This window comes from Phodopus roborovskii, unplaced genomic scaffold, assembly GCF_943737965.1.
Source record: "Phodopus roborovskii unplaced genomic scaffold, PHOROB, whole genome shotgun sequence".
Taxonomy (NCBI): Eukaryota; Metazoa; Chordata; class Mammalia; order Rodentia; family Cricetidae; genus Phodopus; species Phodopus roborovskii.
Genome location: NW_026126459.1, coordinates 25,579,182 through 25,600,800, shown reverse-complemented (window position 1 = coordinate 25,600,800; position 21,619 = coordinate 25,579,182). Strand labels below are relative to the sequence as shown.

Here is a 21,619-nt window from a genome sequence, read left to right as displayed (position 1 = left end):
TCTATATGTATACGTACCACGTGTGTGCATGGTTATGAGGCATCATGTGGATGCTGGGAACTGAACCATAGACCTCTGCAAACAAATGTTCTTCCCACTGAACCATCTTTCCAGTCTCTATTCTTTTTAAGATTATTTCTTTATTATGCATACAGTGCTTTGTCTGCATGTCTACCTGCAGGCCAGGAGAGGGCACCATATCTCATTACAGATGGTTGTGTGCCATCATGTGGTTGCTGGAAATTGAACTCAGGATTTCAGGAAGAGCAGCCAGTGCTCTTAACTGCTAAGCCATCTTTTCAGCCCTCTTTATCTTTTTCTAGTCATTATTTTTGCTTGCTTCTTTTCATACATTTGGAATTACAGTGCATGTGAAATTTTATCTAAATTTTTATTCATTCATTTTGTGCCTATGTGTGAGTGCTGGCACTTGCATGTCACAGTACACCTGTGGAAGTCAGAGTTCACTTTGCACCTTGTTGAGGCTGATTCTCTTTTGTTGTACTAGTGTTCTCCATACTAGTTGACCTTTGAGCTTGTTTCTGGTAGATTTTTCTGGTTTTGCTTTCCATCTTGTAATAGGATGGGATATAGATGTGTGTCACTGTTCTTTTTACATGGATTCCAGAAATTGAACTCAAATTGTCAGGCTGGTGTGGCAAATACTTTTACCTACTGTAAGCCATCTCCCTAGCCCCATAATTTTATATTATTTTTTCATTTAATGACTTTTTCATGTGATTAATTTTCAAAATGTTATTCTTAACATCTTAAATATAAACTATTGTAATGTAGTAGTAATTTATGTTTATTTTCCTTCAGCACTTAATCCCTATTCTTTGTTGGTCATACTACAATGACAAATATTTTAGTATATAAAGATCCCAGCTTTCGTGTTGGGTGGCTCACAACTGTCCATCGCTCTACTTACAGGGGATCTTATACCTCTGGTCTCTGAGGACACCTGTACTAACATGCAAACACACACACATACACAACTAAATACAATTTTATTTCTTTAAATTTGGCTTTAAAAATATTTTTTTTATTAGCATGGGTATTTGAGGGTGGATGTCCAGGGTGTACATATGGTGATCAGAGGACAACTTTCAGGAGTTGATTCTTTCTGTCTACCTTCCGTTTTAGGGATCGAGTTCAAATCAAGTGCTTCTCCTGACTGAACCATCTTACTGGCCCTAAAACTTGATTTTTCTTAACTAGTCTCCTAGCATTCAGATGAATTTCACTTTTAGGCAAATCTTAATTGTATCATTTACGAATTTTGGTTGCTCTGAGTACATGAGCCCTTCCCCTGTAGATGTGGGCATCTAAGGATAACCTTTTTTTTTTTTTAATGATTATTATCTTTCTTATTTTACATATTGATCCCAGTTCCCTCTCCCTCCCTCCTTCCCATGCCCCCCCCCACCTCCCCATCCCACCTCACCCCCCCCCACTCCACAGGGAGGGTGATGCCTTCCAGGAGGGATCAGCAAAATCTGTCAAGTCATTTGGAGTAGGGACTAGGCCCTCCCTCCTGCCTCTAGGTTAAGGTAGTATCCCTCCATGGGGAAATGTGCTCCCAAAGTCCTTTCATGCACCAGGGATACATCCTGGTTCCACTGTCAGAAGTCACTCTGACTGCCCAGGCCCTCTAACTGAGACCCATGTTCAGGGGGTCTGAGTCAGTCCAATGCTGGTTTCCCAGCTATCAGTTTGGAGGTTCATTAGCTCCCCCTTGTTCAGGTCAGCTGTTTCTGTGGGTTTCTGTAGCCTGGTCTTGCCCCCATTTTCTTATCACTCCTCCCTCTCTGCATCTGGATTCCAGGAGTTTGGCTCAGTGTTTAGCTGTGGGTGTCTGCTTTTGTTTCCATCAGCTACTAGATGAGGGCTCTATGATGGCAGATAAGTTAGTCATCAATCTCATTATCAGGGAAAGGCATTTAAGGAAGCCTTTCCACTGTTGCTCAGATTGTTAGTTTGGGTCATCCTTGTAGGTCTCTGGACATTTCTCTATAGTTAGTTTCTGGCTACCTCTTTTATGATCTCTCTCTCTCTCTCTCTTGTCTATTCCTCCCCTGACTCAATCTTCCTAGTCCCACACGTTCTCCTCTCCTCCCCTTCTCTTTCTCCTAGCTCCCTCTCCATTCACTGCCCCCCCCCAACTCCTAATATGCTCAGGAGATCTTGTTCCTTTCCCCTTCTCTGAGGGACCCTGTATGAATCTCTTAGGTTCCTCCTTGTATCCTAGTTTCTCTGGCGATGTGAATTATAGGCTGGTGATCCTTTGCTCTATGTCTAAAATCCATTTATGAGTGAGTACATACCATGTTCCTCTTTTTTGTGACTGAGTAACTCAAGATGGTTTCTTCAAGTTCCATTCATTTGCCTGCAAATTTCAAGATTCCATTGTTTTTTTCCGCAGAGTAGTATTCTGTTCTGTAAATGTGCCACATCTTCTTTATCCATTCTTCAATTGAGGGGCATCTAGGTTGCTTCCAGGTTCTTGCTATTACAAATAATGCTGCTATGAACATAGTTGAACAGATGTCTTTGTTGCATGAATGTGGATCATTTGGGTATATGCCAAAGAGTGGAATTGCCAGTTCCTGTGGTAGACTGATTCCCATTTTCCTGAGGAACTGCCATACTGATCTCCAAAATGGCTGTACAATTTTGCACACCCACCAGCAGTGGAGGAGTGTTCTCCATTCTCCACATCCTCTCCAGCATAAGTTGTCATTGGTGTTTCCAATTTTAGCCATTCTGGCAGGAGTAAGATAGTATCTCAGAGTTGTTTTGATTTGCATTTCCCTGATGGCTAAGGATGTTGAGCGCTTTCTTAAGTGTCTTTCAGCCATTTTGGATTCCTCTGTTGAGAATTTGCTATTCAGTTCTGTACCCCACTTTTTAATAGGTTATTTGGTGTTTTGGTGACTGGTTTCTTGAGTTCTTTGTATATTTGGGAGATCAGCCCTCTGTCAGATGTGGGGTTGGTGAAAATCTTTTCCCAGCTGCTGTTTGGTCTTGTCAACTGTGTCCTTTGCCTTACAGAAGCTTCTCAGTTTGAGGAGGTCCCATTTATTAATTGTCGATCTTAGTGTATGTGCTACTGGTGTTATGTTCAGGAAGCGGTCTCCTGTACCAGTTTGTTCAAGGGTACCTCCCACTTTCTCTTCTAAGAGGTTCAATGTGGCTGGATTTATGTTCAGGTCTTTGATCCATTTGCACTTGAGCTTTGTGCATGGCGATAGACATGGGTCTATCTGCATGCAGTCTTCTACACACCATCATCCAGTTGTGCCAGCACTATTTGTTGAAGATGCTTTTCTCCTTCCATTGTATACTTTTAGCTGTTTTGTCAAAAATCAGGTGCTCATAGGTGTGTGGGTTAATATCAGGATTTTTGATTTGATTCCATTGGTCTGCCTGTCTATTTTTGTGCCAATACCAAGATGTTTTCAGGACTATAGCTCTATAGTAGAGCTTGAAGTCGGGGATGGTGGTACCTCCTGAAGTTCCTTTATTGTATAGGGTTGTTTTGGCTATCCTGAGCCTTTTGTTTTTCCATATAAAGTTGAACATTGCCCTTTCAAGGTCAATGAAGAATTGTGCTGGTATTTTGATGGGGATTGCATTGAATCTGTAGCTTGCTTTTGGCAAGATTGCCATTTTTACTATGTTTATCCTACCTATCCAAGAGCATGGGAGGTCTTTCCATTTTCTGGTATCTTCTTTAATTTCTTCCTTTAAAGACAAAAAGTTCTTGCTATATAGGTCTTTCACTTGTTTGGTAAGCGTTATTCTGAGATACTTTATGTTGTTTGTGACTGTTGTAAAGGGTGATGTTTCTCTGATTTCTTTCTCAGCCCCTTTGTTGTCTGTATATAGTAGGGCTACTGATTTTAAGGATAACCTTTTAATGCATCTTTGTTTTTTTGTACTAAGCATCTCACTTATTTTTGGTCATATCTCTCAATCTGTATATTCCTCCCATCATTATTGTTTAATCCTATAAAGTTCTTACATTTCATCCTGAAAAATAGATCAGGAAGGAGACAATACACTGTGAATGTGATGCCTAGACACATGATCTGCTTATCAAGCAGTAGAATTACAGATGAGCTATAAGTTTACATTGAGTGGCAGTAGCATCATTCAAGATTTCATTTTTTGTCTCTGTTTAATATGATAAATTTTGTTTGTCATATAGAAATAAACAAAAGCATTCTTTGTGTGTCATAATTGATGTAACAGATGGAAAATGAAGGAAAAATTAAAAAGGTGTGAGTGGAATTTTTTAATAGAGAGAGATTATTCTTATCATTGTTAAATATTTAAATTTTTGTGAATGCAGAAATGATGGAGACAACAAGGGACTTGACAAGGGAATGATTTAAGAATAACTAGGCATTTAAGAAAGACTTCTTCCTCTCATTATGATCTCTGTTGGGTAAAGATGGTAAAACAAAGGCTTACAAATTGGGACAGAAGCAGGAAATCCTATTAGTGGCTGCCAGTTTAACATTCAACATTCAAGACCAAAGAAAAGCTTACTTCTTCTGTTAGATTTTTAATGCTTTTTGTCCCTAAGTCTTCCTTCCTTCCTTCCTTCCTTTCTTTCTTTTTCTTTTTTTCTTTTTTTTAAGCAAGGAACAATTTTATTTTCATATCATTCTTAGTAAAGATTCCAAATAATAATCATCCTTAGTTTTTGAAGGTTTGAAATTTGTGGCTTGAGGAAAATTTGTTCCAGAATTTATGTAGTAACTTCCTACTCCCCTACCTTACCAGAAAGAACCCTTTCCTTCTAATAAATCAGTAAAGGAGAAAATTTAGCTCCAAGTTCCAAGTGCTAGAATCCATATAATAGTAAGGACTTCTGCCTAATTCTTGTGTCCACTTGCATCTTGATAGGAGTAGACACAAGAAGAACCCTTCAAGCTAAGGTCTGGTCTGTGGCTATGTTAGGAGAGCAGGTTCTGGAGCTAGGAGTGAAATTATCCACGGCATAGCAGTTAGGGATCCCAATAGAGGAATGATCTGCCTTCCAAAGATGATCTGTGTTTCCAGCCATAATGACCACAGTTTTTATATTTATTTGCTTTATTTACTTATTTTTTTTATACTGTGCTATGGTTCCAGAAAAGTGCTAAAAAATAATTTGTTTTTTAAAAATGTATTTAAAACAAACAAACCAACCAGAAAACCTTGTTGTCCTGGGGCTATGTGAAGAAGAATGAAGCTCTCATTTCCCAGTACCCAATCATCAGCTTGAGCTGGCCTCTCCTAGGAGCAGAATTTATTGAAGCAATTTATCCTGGCTAAATGTGGTATAAATCTGTGTATACGTATGTACATACAGAGTCTATTCCATTACAGCAGAACTGAAGCATCAGTTTCCTTCATATTTAGACTATGTTCCTATCACATTGAAAGATGACCAGGCAGCCCCTTCTATTTTATGGGGTACCTCACACTTTTAAACACCGATTATGTTGTGGAATTACTGATTAGACAACTAGAAATACTGGTTTCTAACCCAAAAGTAAATCCTTGTTGTCCTCTATTTTAAGCCTGGTTTTGTTACTAGATTAATTCTAACATGTTAGCATTTTATTTTAACGCAAGCCTGACTGAGATGGACCTGACATTTTGGTTTATCTCCAATATGAAATTTGAGATTTGGTTACAGTTCTAAAGTTATTTCCAGGCATGGTTCAGTGATCATCCCTCTCTCATCTTCCCTTATTCACATCCTTTTATGTATTGTTTTGTGTTGTGGATAGTTGTGTGAAAATGTCCTTAGAACCTTGTTCTATAAGACTGCTTTTAACTTTCCTCCCAGTTTTCTCTTTGACTCTTCCAAAATATTGTTTATCTTTTAGAATATTTTTATTGTTGTTTGTGTTTCTAGTCATTATTCATCTCTGCCTGTTTTTATTCTTAGTTGGAATATGAGAAATTTCCCAACATATTCAGATTATATTTGTTTTTGACAAAGAATTTTGATAGGCATTTCAAGAGATTAGCTGTAGTCATTTAAAAAAGCGATATAAATTCTGTTAAATTCTTCAGAGAAATAGAGGGGATGGATGGTGGTAGCTTTAAGTGCATTTCTTTTATCCCCTGCAGCAGCACACATCTGTTGGCTGCAACAGAGCAGCCTAAGAACTCTGGGCGAGAGCAGCACAAACAGCCGGAACATATTCACCCAGTAAACCCCCAAAGAGTCGACATTTGTTTTATTGCTGCTTTTAAAAACTTAGCCATAAATAGAATCAGAGGGGGGAAGGGCAATGATATTTCTTCATTTGCTGCAGATGACTGGTGGGGGGAGGGGAGGAAAGCTCCCAGTGGGGAGGGGAGGTTTTTATTTTTTTATTAATGAAAATAATTTCCCATGTAGTTCAATAGGATGGGTGCTTTGTTTTCTTTGGCAATAATCTGGGATAAACGACCCTTGCCAACAGTCTCGTAGTTTATACACCAGGGAGCCAGATTATAGCCCTGTAAAATGGAGCACCCCTCCTATAATCCCTTAATTAATTAAATGACAAATTTTGGTCTTCTCTAGTTCAGAAATATGGCTTCCGCATCGAGCGTTCAGTAAATTTATTGACAGAGAGAGCTGCACTGGTTGTAATTCAGTAGACTGGAGAAATGTGTTATATACTGTAGCAGAAAGAGGGAAAACCCAGCAAAGGTTTAAAATTCCTGGACTATTTAAGTCTGAATTTTCCTAATTAAAAGTTTCAATCAAGGCACAGTAGATCATATGCCACCTGTCTAATGAGTCTCCCCAAAGTAGCCTGTGTGTACAGCTTTGATAGATGGCATTCTTGGAACACCTGTTTCTAGGCTTGATATTTTTGAAGCGCATTTTTTTCTTCAGCGTATTTAACATAACTTTTCCCCTACTCCCCCCCAGCTCTGCTCTGCTTTATGAAATATGGGAGACGACAGACCGTTTGTGTGCAATGCCCCGGGCTGTGGACAGGTACGTTTACAATATACTTTATTGTGAATGTCTTGTTGTGAATCAAAGTGGCTGTTTTATCACTAAGGCAAAGAGTTTAAAGCCGGTATTTTACGTGATCACTGAAGGTAATCAGATCAGAGGATTTGCAGTGTGTAAATCCAAGTTATGAGGAAGTGTAGGCACTCCACTGTAATGAAATCTGCCTTGCTTTCTTCCATCTTGTTATTCTACTGATGTTTGTTTTCCAACACACACTGTTAAAGAATACATGTTACTCTCTCTTCCTTTCTAAAGCTGTCCATCTAAACATACAGCAAGGTTAGAAATGTCTTCTTGACCTTCAGGTATATAAAAGTCTGCTTAACATATTTAGAGAGCCATCTAAGAATGTTCCCATTTATTGTAAGCTTCCAATTTCTGAGTCTCTGTGGATTTCTCAAATATGAAAAAGAAATGGTTCTTTTGATCATTGATCCAGAAAAATCGAGTTAACAGCTAAGGCAGGTACTAACTCCATCAGAAACAGATAAACCCAATATAGAATTTGAGATCCATTCTACAAATATTTCCCTGTCTGATACCATGACATGTGTTGTTCTATATGTCAGCTCCCACAAAATTGTGTGTGTGTGCATTATATGTCAGATGTGTTTCATATACTTTTTAAAATAAAATCTGTTGAAACTGCCTTGTTTTTCATTTTGTACATTAACTTTTTTTTCCCCCTAGATCTTTTTCTAATGCTTCTAAAAAGATAAAAAAAAATAGATAGAATTTTTAGTTGCCTTCATTTTATAGAATCTCAACTATATTCAGTTAGGGTTATGTCATGTAACTGTCCATGACATTTACTGGTGGTATGTGAGAGTGCAGACTGGTTACAATATGAATTGTAAATAGTTAAAAAAAAAAAAAAAAAAAAAAAAAAAAAAAAGCTAAGTCCTAAACATTTCTAAGAATTGGAATTTGAGAGGTAGATCAGATGATGATTGTACAAGAAATAGAAAGAATATTCCAGATTTCAATAAATACTGAAACTTTCTGGTAAAACACCTAAACCAAACTATTGTATTCTGCAGTATTAAGCATCCTAGAGTAAATTTTCTTCTTTGTTAAAATTTTTTTAACAAGTGTAGGTATGTTTCCATTTTCAAATAGCATATTAAGGTAGAAAATGTGAAATGATCCCTCCAGATTTATGTGTCTGAATTTCGTGATGCCTTTGCTGTGAGTCCTATAGCTGACACATAGTAGTGTCCTGTACTGCTTGAAAAATGTGAATTTTGGGTGAGTTTACTTTCCTTATGTGTTTTTTTTTTTTTTTACTTTTTCCCTTCCTTCTTTCCTTCCTTCCTTCCTTCCTTTCATCCTTCCTTCCTTCCTTTCTTCCTTCCTTCCTTTCTTTTAAAAAGACAAGATCTCACTGTGTGCCCTGGCTACCCTGGAACACCTTATGTAGTAAACCAGGCTGGCCTCAAATCCACAAAGATTTCTACCCTAAGGGTATATGCAACCATCCCTGGACATCCCAGGCTACATGAAACTTTGCCTCACAAACAAACTTTTTTTTTTTTTTTTTTTTTTTTTTTGTGAACCAGACATGAGGGTGCACATGTTTAATAATATTATCCAGAGGCAGTGAAAACGTGATCGTTTCAGGATGGGGCTAAAATGGTTGAAAGGGTAAAAGTACTTGCTGAATAGACCTAACAACTTGAATTTTATATTGGATCCCATGGTGAAGGGTTAAAAGAGAGAGTGAACTCTCAAAATTATCCTCCGACCTCCACATGTGTACTCTGGCATGTGTGTACCTGCACTTACACACAATATGTATATGTATATATTAAAAACAAAACATTTAAAAAGCTTTCAAATTCACTGTGGCTCATTCCTTTATTTCCAGTACTTGAGAGGCTGAGACAGGTAGATCTCCTGAGGCCAGTCTGGTTTATAGAGCAGGTTCCAAGACAACCAGAGTTACACAGAGAAACCCTGTCTTCAAAAAAAAAAAAAAAAGGTTGTTATTTAGTAGTACTAGAAAAGAAAAGTATTAAGGACTTTTTACTTTGGTTTCTCTGTTTTGTTGGGCTTTGTGAGCCTTTTCCCACATTTCCAAGTTGTGTTGGTTTCTGTGATTCACTGTAAAGTTTGGATAGCTTTTACCCCCTAGTGGGAAGTTGAATATGGCACTTGGAACTTGATACCATCACTTCTTTAATAGGTTAGAAAGCCCCATCTTAAGAGTTTGGTGGAAATGTGACTCATCCCTTTACCCTCTTTGCATATCAGAAATTGTTCATTTAGGAAAGATTAGAGTTCTCCAGCTATATTTAGTCATTTCTTTCGATTTCTTCTAAGATCTGGTAACAAATAGCTCTAGAGTAGGATTTTCAGCAGACACTTGTGATTACCTCATACTATGTGAAAGAGAGTAAATGTGGCAGAAGATACAAATTTGGTAAAGCCAACTACCATTTGGCATGCCATTGAACTTCCTTAAATCTTGAAACCGTTTCATTTTGGAACTACCCAGAGACCTTTAAATTACTTGTAAGCTACTTTTTATTAACTGAGATTATTTGTTCCAAATGTGATAGAAACAAAAAAGGCTGTGTAAATCCCAGGAAAGAATCGTGATAATCTTTGGAAGGCACAGTTTAGGACCCATCATTAGAGAAGTCTCAAAAACCAGTGGGGGGAGGGGAGCAAAAAACCAGTGGTAAGGAGAAAAATTTGGCTCGGAAGTTAAGAGCACTGTTGATCTTGCAGAGCACCCAGGTTTGATTCGGAGTACCTATATGGCAGCTCACAAACATGTATAACTCCAATTCCAGGGGATCCAACACCCTCTTCTGACCTCCATGGGAACTGCATGTACACAGAGCAAAGAATTCTTGCAGACAAAACATTCATTTATATAAGATAGAAAACAAACAAAAACAACCTTTTTTTTTTTATTATTGTGGGGTTGGAGATTTAGCGCAATAGAGCTAAATGTGCATGGATTTGTACAAGGCTTTGGGTTCAGTCTTCAGCTCCCAAAGAGAACTGTGGAAATTCTACTTTGTTTCTGTATCTGTTCCTTGTGCATCTTTAAACTCAGAAATCACCATGTAGTTTTTATTATTAAGGGAAAATAAAAGGAAAATTTACCTAAAATAGACTAGTAGATTATATCCTCCACTGTATAATCAAAACCACCAGGCTTTCAATGGATACATAAACATGTTTTGGTTGCTAGGTTTTTAATGGCTGTTATTTTTGGATTATGTTCACGATCTAGTTCCCAATAGTTAGTCTGATGTGACACAGCTGAATACTAAATACACTACATGTAGTTTAAAAAAATGGCTATTGAAAATTGTGCTGTCTGCATTCCTGTGTAAAAAAGACAGATGATAAGCTTTTTTGCCCCCTTATTCCTATTGGCCTATTGAGACTGTTTCTCCTGAGGCCTCATCACCCTCATGAAGAACTTGGAGAAAACAATATTCTTGCTAAAACCTCTCTATGGAATGTGGTACAAGCAATCATTAATAGAGCTGAGATACCTCTTGAGAATGGGTTAGTGTTGTTAAGGCAACAGTCCCCCAGATACCCTTTGACAGAGGTCTAGTTGAATGGAGTTGTGTGGGATTTTGAAGTAATTATAAGTTAGCATCTATTTAAGAGCCCTGTGCACTTACACATACCTGTAATTCTAGCCATCTGGTAAACTAAGAAAAGAGGATCATCAATTCAAGGACAACCTAAGCAACTTTCTAAGAACCTGCCTCAAAAAAATAAAAGTCCTGAGATGTAGCTCTGTCTCTGAGTGTTTGCCTAGTGTTCCTGAGACCCTAGTTAAGAGGCCGGAGAAATGGTTCAGGAGTTAAGAACATGTACTTCTCTTACAGAGGACCTGAGTTTGATTCTCAGCATGTACATGGTGGCTTACAAGCACCTATAACTCCAACTCTAGAAGATCTAACATTTATATATGCATATGCATGTAAATTAAAACTAAATGTTTTTGTTTTTTGTTCTGAGACAGGTTTTCTCTGCATAACCCTGGCTATCCTGAAACTGACACTGTAGAACATGCTGGCCTTGAACTCAGAGATCCACCTGCCTCTGTCTCCTGAATGCTGAGATTAAAGGCATGTGCCACCACCACCTGACTAAATCTTTAAAAATGTAAAGAAAAAAAAAAAAAATGAGACCCTGGTTCCGTCCCCAACACTGAAGAAAAGAAAAAACAAACAAACAAAAAAACCCTTCTGTTTAAGAACATTGTTGTTAGCCAGGTGGTATTGGTGCATGCCTTTAATCCCAGTACTTGGGAGGCAGAGGCAGACAGATATCTATTGAGTTTGAGCCCAGCTTGATCTACAGAGCCAGTTCCAGGGCAGCCAAAGCTATACAAAGGAACCCTGTCTTATAAAACCAAACAAACAAAAATATTATAATTATAAAATGGATTGCCTTTTTGTTTCTGTTAAGATAATAGAGATATAATTGGTGCTGAATCTAGAAAGTCTTGTAAGAAAAAGTGGGTTTTCATTATATTACCCACGCTAATCTAGAACTGGGCTCAAGTGATCCTCTTGCCTCAGCTCCCAAGTTTCTGGGAATAAGTACATTTATATACCATCATTCCCTGCTTAGTCCGGTAAGTTTTTAATATTTTGGAGTGCCACTTTTACTTCAAAGTCTATTATAAAGCCAATAGATGGGAGCAACTATACTATGTCATTATCAGGAATTCTAAATTTGAGTTGTTATTTCATGTGCAGATAACCTGCTACCTTTGTGTGTGTGTGTGCAAGTTCATGTTTATATATGTATATGTACATGCATGTGTGTGTATGTGGAGGCAAGAGATCAGCCTTGGGTGTCATTCATCTGGATCTAGCATGCATCTTGGTTTTTTTAATTGATAATTTCATAATACATGTAATGTGTTTTGACCAAATCTGTCCTTCATTTCCCTTCCCTCCATTTCTTTTTCTGTCCCTCTTTCCCCTCCTAACTTCCAAGTGTTCTCCCCCCCCCCCCTAAATCCACTGAATCTACTTACTGCTGTCTGTATTCTTGGGTATAGGACCATCTACTAGAGCATGGCCATATTCCTAAAAACACTGATTCTCTCGACTCCGTCATCAGTTGTCAATAGCTCCTCAGCTAGGGATGAAACTTCATGAGCGCCTCCCCTATCCATGTTGGAATTTTGGGTGCATTGATCCTGTGCAGATCTTGAGCATACAGTAACAGCCACTTTGAGTTTGTGTGTTGAACAGCCAGAAACAGGATCTCTTACTGAGACCTGGGGCTTTCTGATTAGGCTAGACTGGCTAGCTGAGAAGAAAACCCTAGGAATCTGCATTTCTCTGGAATTACAAGTGAGAGCCACCACATCTGGCTTTTCATGTGGGTGCTGGAAATCACACGCAGGTCCTCATGCCATCATGGCAAGCACTTTACCAATAGAGCTGTCTCCCTAGTTTTTGTTGCCAAGGAATCAACAGATTCCATACTGCTATGTCATCCTCTCAGAGCCATATGCTGATTTGGAGAACATGTTATGCAGATTTAAATAAAATTTCTGCTTATTGTGTAGGTTGTTGCTGAAGAACAGGACATTTCCTCTGAGGACAGTATTTCATTGTCAACCACTGTTGTAACTGTATTTATCAACCCTGCCCTTAAGGGAAATGATTATTTCTCTGTCCAGTGTGACCCCAGGTATCTACTTTCAAGATCTTCTTTTCTCCTCGAGTACACAGACCTCCAGGGCCTCAGTTGTATAGAAAGTTTGAGATCAGCTGCGTTAAATGAGGCTTCATCTTAAAAGAGACAGAGACGGGGCAGGGGAGAGGGAATAACGATGTCATCCCAGTTGTAGTGGGATTGAGGGCAGCTTCTTGTATCTCCATATCTTGTCATAGTAGGAATGATGTTTATGGTGTTGTAGTCCTGGCTTCACTTGGCATTTAACCAACCTCCAAAGCTGTTTATTGCTTTGTATCCTTTGCCTTCATGAGCATTATCCCTTAAATCTCTATTCTCTGTAATAGATGAGGCAACAAATAGCTTCTATGATTGGTTAAATGCTGGTATGCTACAAAGGTATATGTTTTATTGTCTATATAACACAGATCTATAGAGATTATTTCTGTTATCCTCACTTACCCATTAAAAGGGCCATACTGGTACTATAAGACTCTGGATCTTTCATCCTATATTCTTTTGGCAAGTTTCCCAATTACTGGCATGAGCACAAAAGAAAAGCAAAAAAGAATGATGATGTTGATTTATGTTAGGGGAGCATCATGAATTGAAAAATAACCAGAAAAGAAATGGATCAGGTAAGCAAATGCCATTTTGGTGGTGTATGCTGTGTTTATATGCTATGACAGGTGAAGGCAATTTCAGGCAAAATAAACTTTTCTTTCTTACCCCCTGCTAAGAGTTTTTTTTTTAAACTCAAATTTTCATTTAATAATTCATATTTCATTCAATAATTCATCTAGTTCCCATCTGGTAAGAGTGACTACATGCTGTCAGGCAGCTGAAAATATACTGCATTATGCATAATTAGGCCAAATGTTAACCTTATTTTTTGTAAAATGTTGATTTTGCAAAAACTTCCAGTCTGCTTTGAGAATTCTGTGACTTTATGTAACGTGTGATGGAACTAGGCCACTTGTGTATTATATACATAAATTGAGACTAGGATTTTAAAAATCTCCAGAGGTGTTAAGAGCAAGGAATTAAACTTGGGTTTCTTAATGTCAGATCTGACCTCTTGACACTTGCCTTAAACACATGTGATTGGTTAATTTTAGCTTTGTGTTATTATTTATTATGCTGTTGTTAAAGGAATATATTAAAGAATCCTTGCTTTACCCTGTCTCCCCTCCCCCCACCAAACAAATAAAAACCAAAAGAAGCTATATGAATCTAATTGGAGCTGTAGACAGGAAATTAAAGTGAAATTTTTCATTTATTTACTCTTGTTTTTCCTACATACAACTGAGTGTTACAAAATGGGAGTGTTGAAATTGTTCTCAACACATTCCTTCTAGAATAAAATAAAATCCTGTATCTTCCTGTCTCAATAGTTCTTTCCAAGCCTAAACTCCTCACCCATACCCATATATTTTACTATTTATTTATTTGATACTTTTTTAAACAAATTGATAAGTTTATAAAGCGCCTTCTGGATCTAATAGTATCTTCCTTCATTATTCACAAAACCACATATAGCTAGATTTTTGACTGGTAGGATACTGTCATTATATAGGACTCATTGTTCTACCAAATAATCTTCCAGGTAATTTGTTACATTAAAAAAGAAAAAGCCAGTGTTCTCTTTCTGGTTAATGCATATCTTTAATGCATATTGACTTGCTCAGTAGTCATTGTATAGGAAGTCCTTGTTAGGGCTTCTCTGTGTGTGGATTCATAATACATCTGTGTGTATATCAACTGTGCTGTATAAATAATAATAAGTAATCACCAGATGGCCTATAACTGCTCCTTTGGACCCGCTGAGTCTCTTGAAGCTGTTAGTAAAGTCTTCTGGCATTTTGCTGGCGAAAACTTGTCATAGATTTATTTCTAAAAAAATTCAAACTCACAACTGGGTGTTTAGGACTAGATATTGCTGTCTGTGTTGTAAATATTTAACAGGCTTTGTACGATGACAAGTAAAAGTGCCATTACTAACCACACACAGTGACTATGGTGCTCTTCTTCCCTCCTGGCCATTTATAGAGGAAAAGAAATGTCAATAAAGTATGCCTTACAAACAAATGTGACAGAGGCTTTCTGGAAGGTCTTTCTTACAAGAAGAAAGAAGGTACCAATGTTTTGCTCGAAGGGTTGTAATCCAGCTGATTTATACAACACACTATGTTGTTTTGTTTTGTTTTTAATATAACTTGATAATGCTTTGAGAAAAGCTCCTTCAGGAGATGTTTGATCAAATCCTGGTTTTGATCAGCAAATAACAAACCTTTTTGGAAGAATTACAGTGGCCAATGTTGTAGAGAGTTACTCAGTTTCAGGCCTTAAACTTAAGACATGTATTGTTTTTCTAATATTATTTATAAAGCAAAACATCTTTATTTTGATCATCTTTCCATGTATTTTGTTGGGGTAATCTTTTCCTGCTTGTCTGTGTAGTGTTTCATTATTATTAATTCCTTTGCTTCTGTGCCTGTTAGAGAATAGTTGTTTAGCACAGTAATGCACATTTACAACTTAAAATAGATTTCATTATTACATTTTTGGTTCCCTTTTTTTTGTGTTTGTATGTTATAAATAACCAAAATATTTTAATTAGAAATTCAGTATATTCCCTCTCAAGCCTCACTTTGACTGCTGGATCTGTTTAACCAAAGAGGTGCACTGTCCTTTAAATTATAGCACATGGCTATTATTTTTTAGTTAGGTTGTTTGAAAGAAAGCTTTTTTTTTTTTCCCTTGAATTTTCATCCTGAAGAGATGATAGGAGTTGTGAGGGAAAATGTTAATACCATATTCTAGTGAGATTTTTCTTTTTAATTTTCTCAAACAAAATTTTCATGTGTTAAGGATAAGATTTTAAGAAGGGAATTACCATGAAGAAAAAAATTGAGAATAGTATAATAGTATTCTGATTTTAATTTCTTTGTATAGGAAAATTTGCTATCTAAGATTATGCTTGGTAAGAATCAGGACTGCTCGCAGTGGTTTTGTAAAGTACAGAGAGAAGAGAATGAGTTTTGTGAAATTAGCTCGCTCACAGTCTGGCATCTCCATGTGCTTTGTGTGACTGCTGATTCTGCTGGCAGATTGAAGTGCTGAACCAACTTCTGTTCTAAATGCTCAGATTGCCAGCCATCATTCTAGCTTTTAAATCTTGTTCACATCCAGGATGCCAGATTTTGAGCAAGCATAGCTGTCTTTAGATCCCAGACAGCATTTCTAATTCCCTGGATTAAAAGGAAGGAGGTTTTCCTTTTTGCCTTTTGAAAAACCCAAGTGGCTCTGCAGAATAAATCTAGCCTTGCTTTGTCCTTTCAGTCACTGTAGAAAGCTAAGTGCTCCATTCAGCATTCAGCAGACTGACGGTCAGAATTGAAGCTCTGCTTATGAAAGTCACAGCAGCATCTTGAAGAGTCATTTATACTATTCTAGAAAAAATCATACTGTGGCAGCTCCTTATCCTCCCAAGGGCCAGATCTTTGATACTAAGCAGTTATCCTTGATTTTCCTGAAAAATAGTTCAATCTGCCATAGAGATTGGCATCAGCACAAGTTAAAATGATAAGCTGATTTCTTAGCCACATGGAGAGGCATCAGGGCGACACCAGAGGCTTAATGGTGGTTATTTTTCTGCTGAAACCTCAGTCTCCCTTGTAAGCCTCTTGGCTTTTTGTTTTGTTTTTTGTTTTTTGTGTTTTTTTTTCCCCTGAGAGGGAAATAAGTTTTTGATGTTTACCATGAATCACTGTAAGATGTCATTATAAGAGGTGCTTCTCTCACATCCCTCCTTTCTTTAAGCTTCCTTCCTTGTCTTTGGTTGCTGTCCTTTCTGGGTTGAGAACAAGCTAAAGTTTTTATTTTTTGCATTCCTCTTGTTTTGGTTCCTATTACCCCTTGTACTGTATGGACATTATTGACCAGTGTTTTCTTTTTTTAAATTAATAGATTTTATTTTTTAGGGCATTTTCTATATATGCAGAAGTATTGAGTGTGTTCACAGAATTCCCATATATGTTTTTCTTCTACCTAAAGTTTCTCTTTTTAGCATCTTAAATTAATATCAAATCTGTGGTAACTGACTAGAAAATATTTATATATTGTTACTGACTAAAGTCCATGAATTTCATTAGGGTTCTTTCTTTGTGTATACCTTCTGTGGATTTTGACAAATGTATAAGGATATATATTTTCCATTACATCATACTGAATTTCATGGCCCTAAAAATCCCCTTTGCCCTAAAAAAAAAAAAAAAAAAACCTTATGTTCCACCAATTCACCCCCCTATTCTCCCTCCCTCCTCCTGTACCCCTAATAACCAGTCATTTTCTATTTCTATGCCTGTGTGCATGCGTGCATGTGTATATACGTAAGGACCTGAGTTAGAGCTCAGAATCTATGTGAAAATGTCTGGTATGATTGTATGCACTTGTAATCCAGTTGTAGAAATCCATGCAGCTTTCTGGTCTTACTTGTCAGCCAGTATACCGTTTGGTGAATTCTAGGCCAGTGGGATACTTTGTCAAAAGGGGGAATAAAAGGTATCAAACCTAAGGAGTGATACCCATTGGTCTCCACACATGCATACACATGTGTTCATTACATGCCAATACACACACACACTGGGGGCAGGGGGAGCAGGTGGTGGCTTACAATGTGAAGCAAGCCTTGTCCACATATCAAGTTCCAAGACATCCACCTTATCTCAAAGAGAGGGAGGGAGGGAGAGAGGGATGGAGGGAGGGAAACGAATTCTTAACCAACTAGAAATATAGACAGAGGTAGAAAACTAGAATTTAAAAGTCATGTCTTCACCATCCTTTGTCAGTAGGACCAAAGAAGCATTGTAGTGTCTGTCTCCTTTGTGACAGGTCTGGTTACTTATTCATGTTCTCTTCTTTCTTACCTTGACTTCTAAGCCTGAATGTTCACAAAAGGCAAAAGAAGGTATCTGGGTTTTTGCATTTGTATAGTAATGGAATTTTTGTTCTAAAGACTGCCAAACTAATAACAAATAGAAGTATTCAACAATAGCCAGGCATTGGTGGTGCACGCCTTTAGTCCCAGCACTCGGGAGGCAGAGGCAAGCGGACCTCTGTGAGTTCGAGGCCAGCCTGGTCTACAGAGTGAGTTCTAGGACAGGCTCCAAAGCAATACAGAAAAACCCTGTCTTGGGGGAAAAAAAAATATTCAACAATGCACTGAGTTGTATTTTCTGTCTAGTAATCATTATCAATGTGCTTTTCATAGATGTTTTGGCATGTGATTGTATGGAGGATCCTTACCTATGGAATAACAAATTTCTTCTCTGCTCACATGTCACAACCTCCTCTTTGACATTATAGCATCTCTATAGATATTTTTTTCCCTTCATTACAAACTGTGGTACATAAATGCACTTTTCATTGTTTGAAAACAAATAACTAGGTAAATACATGAAAATATTTATGTGGAATAATTTCTGACAAAAAATGTATAGAAGTAGAAATAAGGAGAGTCTCATGGTTAATAATTACCATGAAGGTTGTCTGTATTTTTTGTCTGAATATCCTTAGCTTTCCTTGGAAATTCTCTTAATATGCATTTATTTTATTCTGATAGTTACTCAACTTATAAATGTAGGTTATGTTAATTCTGCACTGACTGGAGCCTGCAATACTATGAGTGCATCATTTAACAAGGTCACAACCTATCAAAATGATCACTCTGGGTGATCCAAACTGCCATTTTGTTTATTTTACTTGGTGCTTCTGATAGACCAGTTAGTTGTATGAGAGTGTATCTGTCTATCTATCTTTATGTGTGTAGGGGTAGGGCATGTTGGTAGGAGTATACTCGTGATACATACCTGTAATCCTAGTACTGGAGGCTGAGGCAGGGGGATTGTGAGTTCAAGATCAGCCTGAACTGCATAGAAATATTTTGTCTCAAAAACAAGAAAGGAGCCAAAGTTGTAGCTAAATTAGCAGAGTTCTTGTCTAGCATTCATGAAGCCCTCAGCATTGCAGTAATACATAAACAGGCATGGTGGCACACTCTTAATGTCTTAGCACTCAGGAGGTGGAGATAGGAGGGCAGAAGCTTGCTGTCATCAAGAATTCAAGGTCAGCCTCGGCTGACCTTTAAAAAAGAAGAAAAAAAAGCTAAATACAAAGAAAAGATAGAGAAACAACTTAAAAACAAACCTACAAACTTGTCTCCTAAGAAGTTACCAGGTAGACAGTGGCCATCTAATAGGATATTTGAAAGCTACTTAGAAAGATCATTTATGAGCCAGGAGGTGGTGGTGCATCCTAGTACTTGGGAGGCAGAGGCAGATGGATCTCTAAGTTTGAGACCAGACTGGTCTATAGAGCTAGTTCCAGGACATCCAGGATTACACAGAGAAACCCTATCTAAAAGAAACAAAACAAAACAAAAACCATAGATAGGTAGATAGATGATTGATAGGTAGGTAGATAGATTGATAGGTAGATAGACATTGTTTATGTATTTATTGATGTGTATGTGTGTGCCGTGTATATGTAAGTACAGGCAAACTTTATGAAACCAGTTTTGAGTATCAAGCACTTAACAGTATCAGTATCAATGAGCCATCTGGCTGACTGAACACTACATTTTACTTCATTTGTTTAAATTTTTAATGGGTGTGTGTGTGTGTGTGTGTGTGTGTGTGTGTGTGTGTGTGTGTGTGTGTTTGTACGTACATGAACAGTTTGTAGGAGTTGGTTCTTTCCTTCCACCCTGGGGATTGAACTCATGATTGTAGAGCTTGGCAGAAAGTGCCCTTACCCAGTGAACCATCTTATTCGCTCCTGAAGGCTGTATTTTAAAGACTTACTTTTATTTTTATATTTATGGTTGTTTCACCTGCATGCAGGTCTGTGTAGCACATGCTCTAGGAGGCCAGAGAGGGTTGTGCATCCCCTGGAGGAGTTACAGAAAGCTAAACTGAGCTCTTTTCCCAGCCCCAAAGGCTCCATTTTAATGCTATGCTATGTTATCTTTTTGTATCTTTGCTCTCAGACTCACTTGCCCACAAAAAAAGTCCTTCACTGAGGTAGTTAGTGGGACCCAGTGAAAAGAAGTGTGATGGTTTTAAAGGATTTGGTTGTGCTATACTCATATTTGACAGTCTAATACCAAAGTGGCCAAACTGTGTCCATCACTCCAGTGATAGCACTTTTTACACAGTGGCAATCAGTGTATGTTTATCTTTTTACTGTGTATGTTCATAACCTCAGGCCTTTGCCATTTTATTTCATATTCCTGTGTGCTTCTTACAAATAATGGAGAGACTGTAGTTCCCTTAAGCTGTTTTGAAAAAGGAAAATGAAAATAGTTACTTAGCATTTTCCTGGGAACTAGATGTTTGATTATGTTTAATGAAAGACCACATTAGATTTAACAGTTCATTCTTACCTCTTCAGTCTTTCCTTACATTTTACCTAGGTAGTTGCAGTAGTAGAGGATAGTCTTGGCTTTATTTCAGCACTCCTTCCCTTCCTATGAATTTGAAACTACTGCTAAAGAGGGCTTTATGGAGGCTGCTTCCTGTTACTGTACAAGACTGCCCAGAAGAAAGAACTGTGTACACGTATACACCCAGTAGCTCTTGACAGAGCAGTGGTTAAAGGTTTGAACATATTGTATCTTGTTGACTATTCTTGTAGTCCTCAGGGACACATTTTGCTCTTCTATAGACAATTATCAGGCTTGTCAGAGTTGAATGGCTTTTTGTTTTTTCTTTTATCTAATAAAATGCAGTGGGTTAAGCCTTTCTGGGAAGCCATTTCTTCCCACCACATAAACAGAAGGTTGTGAATACTGTCTCTGAAACAAAGAGGAAACGGCTATAGAAAAATTAGTGGCTACAGCATGATTTGATTGAAGCTCTAGATCTTGGGGGGGGGGGACATTTATTTCTTAGAAGCTGGTTTTCTGTGTTTTACTTTGTGTGTGTGTGTGTGTGTGTGTGTGTGTGTGTGTGTGTGTGTGTGTGTGTGTGTGTGGTTGGTTGGTTGGTTGGTTGGTTTTTTTTTGAGCCAGGGTCTTGCTGTGTAGCCCTGGCTGATCTGCAATTCACTGTGTAACACAGATACTGACCTTCCTTTCTGCCTTTATTCCTCCCTTCCTCCCTCCTTCCCTTCCTATTGTTGTCCTCCTTGTTTTTGAGATAGGGTAGCCCATGCTAACTTCAGATTCTCAATGAGACTTTTGTCTCAGTCCTTCCATACATGGTGTGGTAGGTGGGTCCTAACCACACATGGCAGGAGCTTTAATCATTTTTTGGGTGTATGTATGTGTGATATAAGTATGGTGTATATATGCAGCCATTGCATGCTTATAGAGGTTAGAGGATAGTTTAGGAAGTCAGTTCTTATTTTTTGCCTTGTTGAGACAGGGTGTGTATTTCTGATTGCTTCAGCCACTGTGCTGCATATTTTAGGCTAGCTGACTTGTGAGCTTCTGGGTGATTCTTCTGCCCCCCATTTTGTGGTAAGGGTGCTGGGATACAGATGTGCACTATTGCAACCAGATTTTTACTCTAAACTCAGGTCATCAGGCTTATTATATAGCAATATCTCTTAACTGCTGAACCAGGCCTCCAGTCCTGTTTATTATTATGTTTTTAAAGATTTATTTATGATCTATATAGTATTCTGTCTGCATGTGTGCCTGTAGGCCAGAAGAGGGCACTAGATCCTGATACAAATGGTTGTGAACCACCATGTGGTTGCTGGGTATTGAACTCAGAACCTCTGGAAGAGCAGGCAGAGCCATCTCTCCAGCTCCTGTTTGTTTATTCTTGAAACAAGGTCTCATATAACTTAGGCTGGCTTGAACTCTTGGTCCACCTGCCTCAGCTTCCAAATTATTGGATTATGGACTTGTGCCATTTT

The 21,619-nt window shown here is 37.9% G+C and overlaps 1 protein-coding gene across 2 annotated transcripts in view; it reads left to right on the top strand.

Moving 5' to 3' along the window:
• Positions 1–21,619, top strand: part of LOC127226149 (cyclic AMP-dependent transcription factor ATF-7) — an 86,726-nt gene that overhangs the window by 17,203 nt on the left and 47,904 nt on the right. For both annotated transcript variants that reach the window (XM_051190032.1, XM_051190031.1), the window contains exon 2: positions 6,932–7,000. In XM_051190032.1, coding sequence (XP_051045989.1) covers positions 6,953–7,000 — 48 coding nt within the window. In that variant the 5' untranslated portion in view covers positions 6,932–6,952. The remainder of the gene's footprint in view (positions 1–6,931; positions 7,001–21,619) is intronic.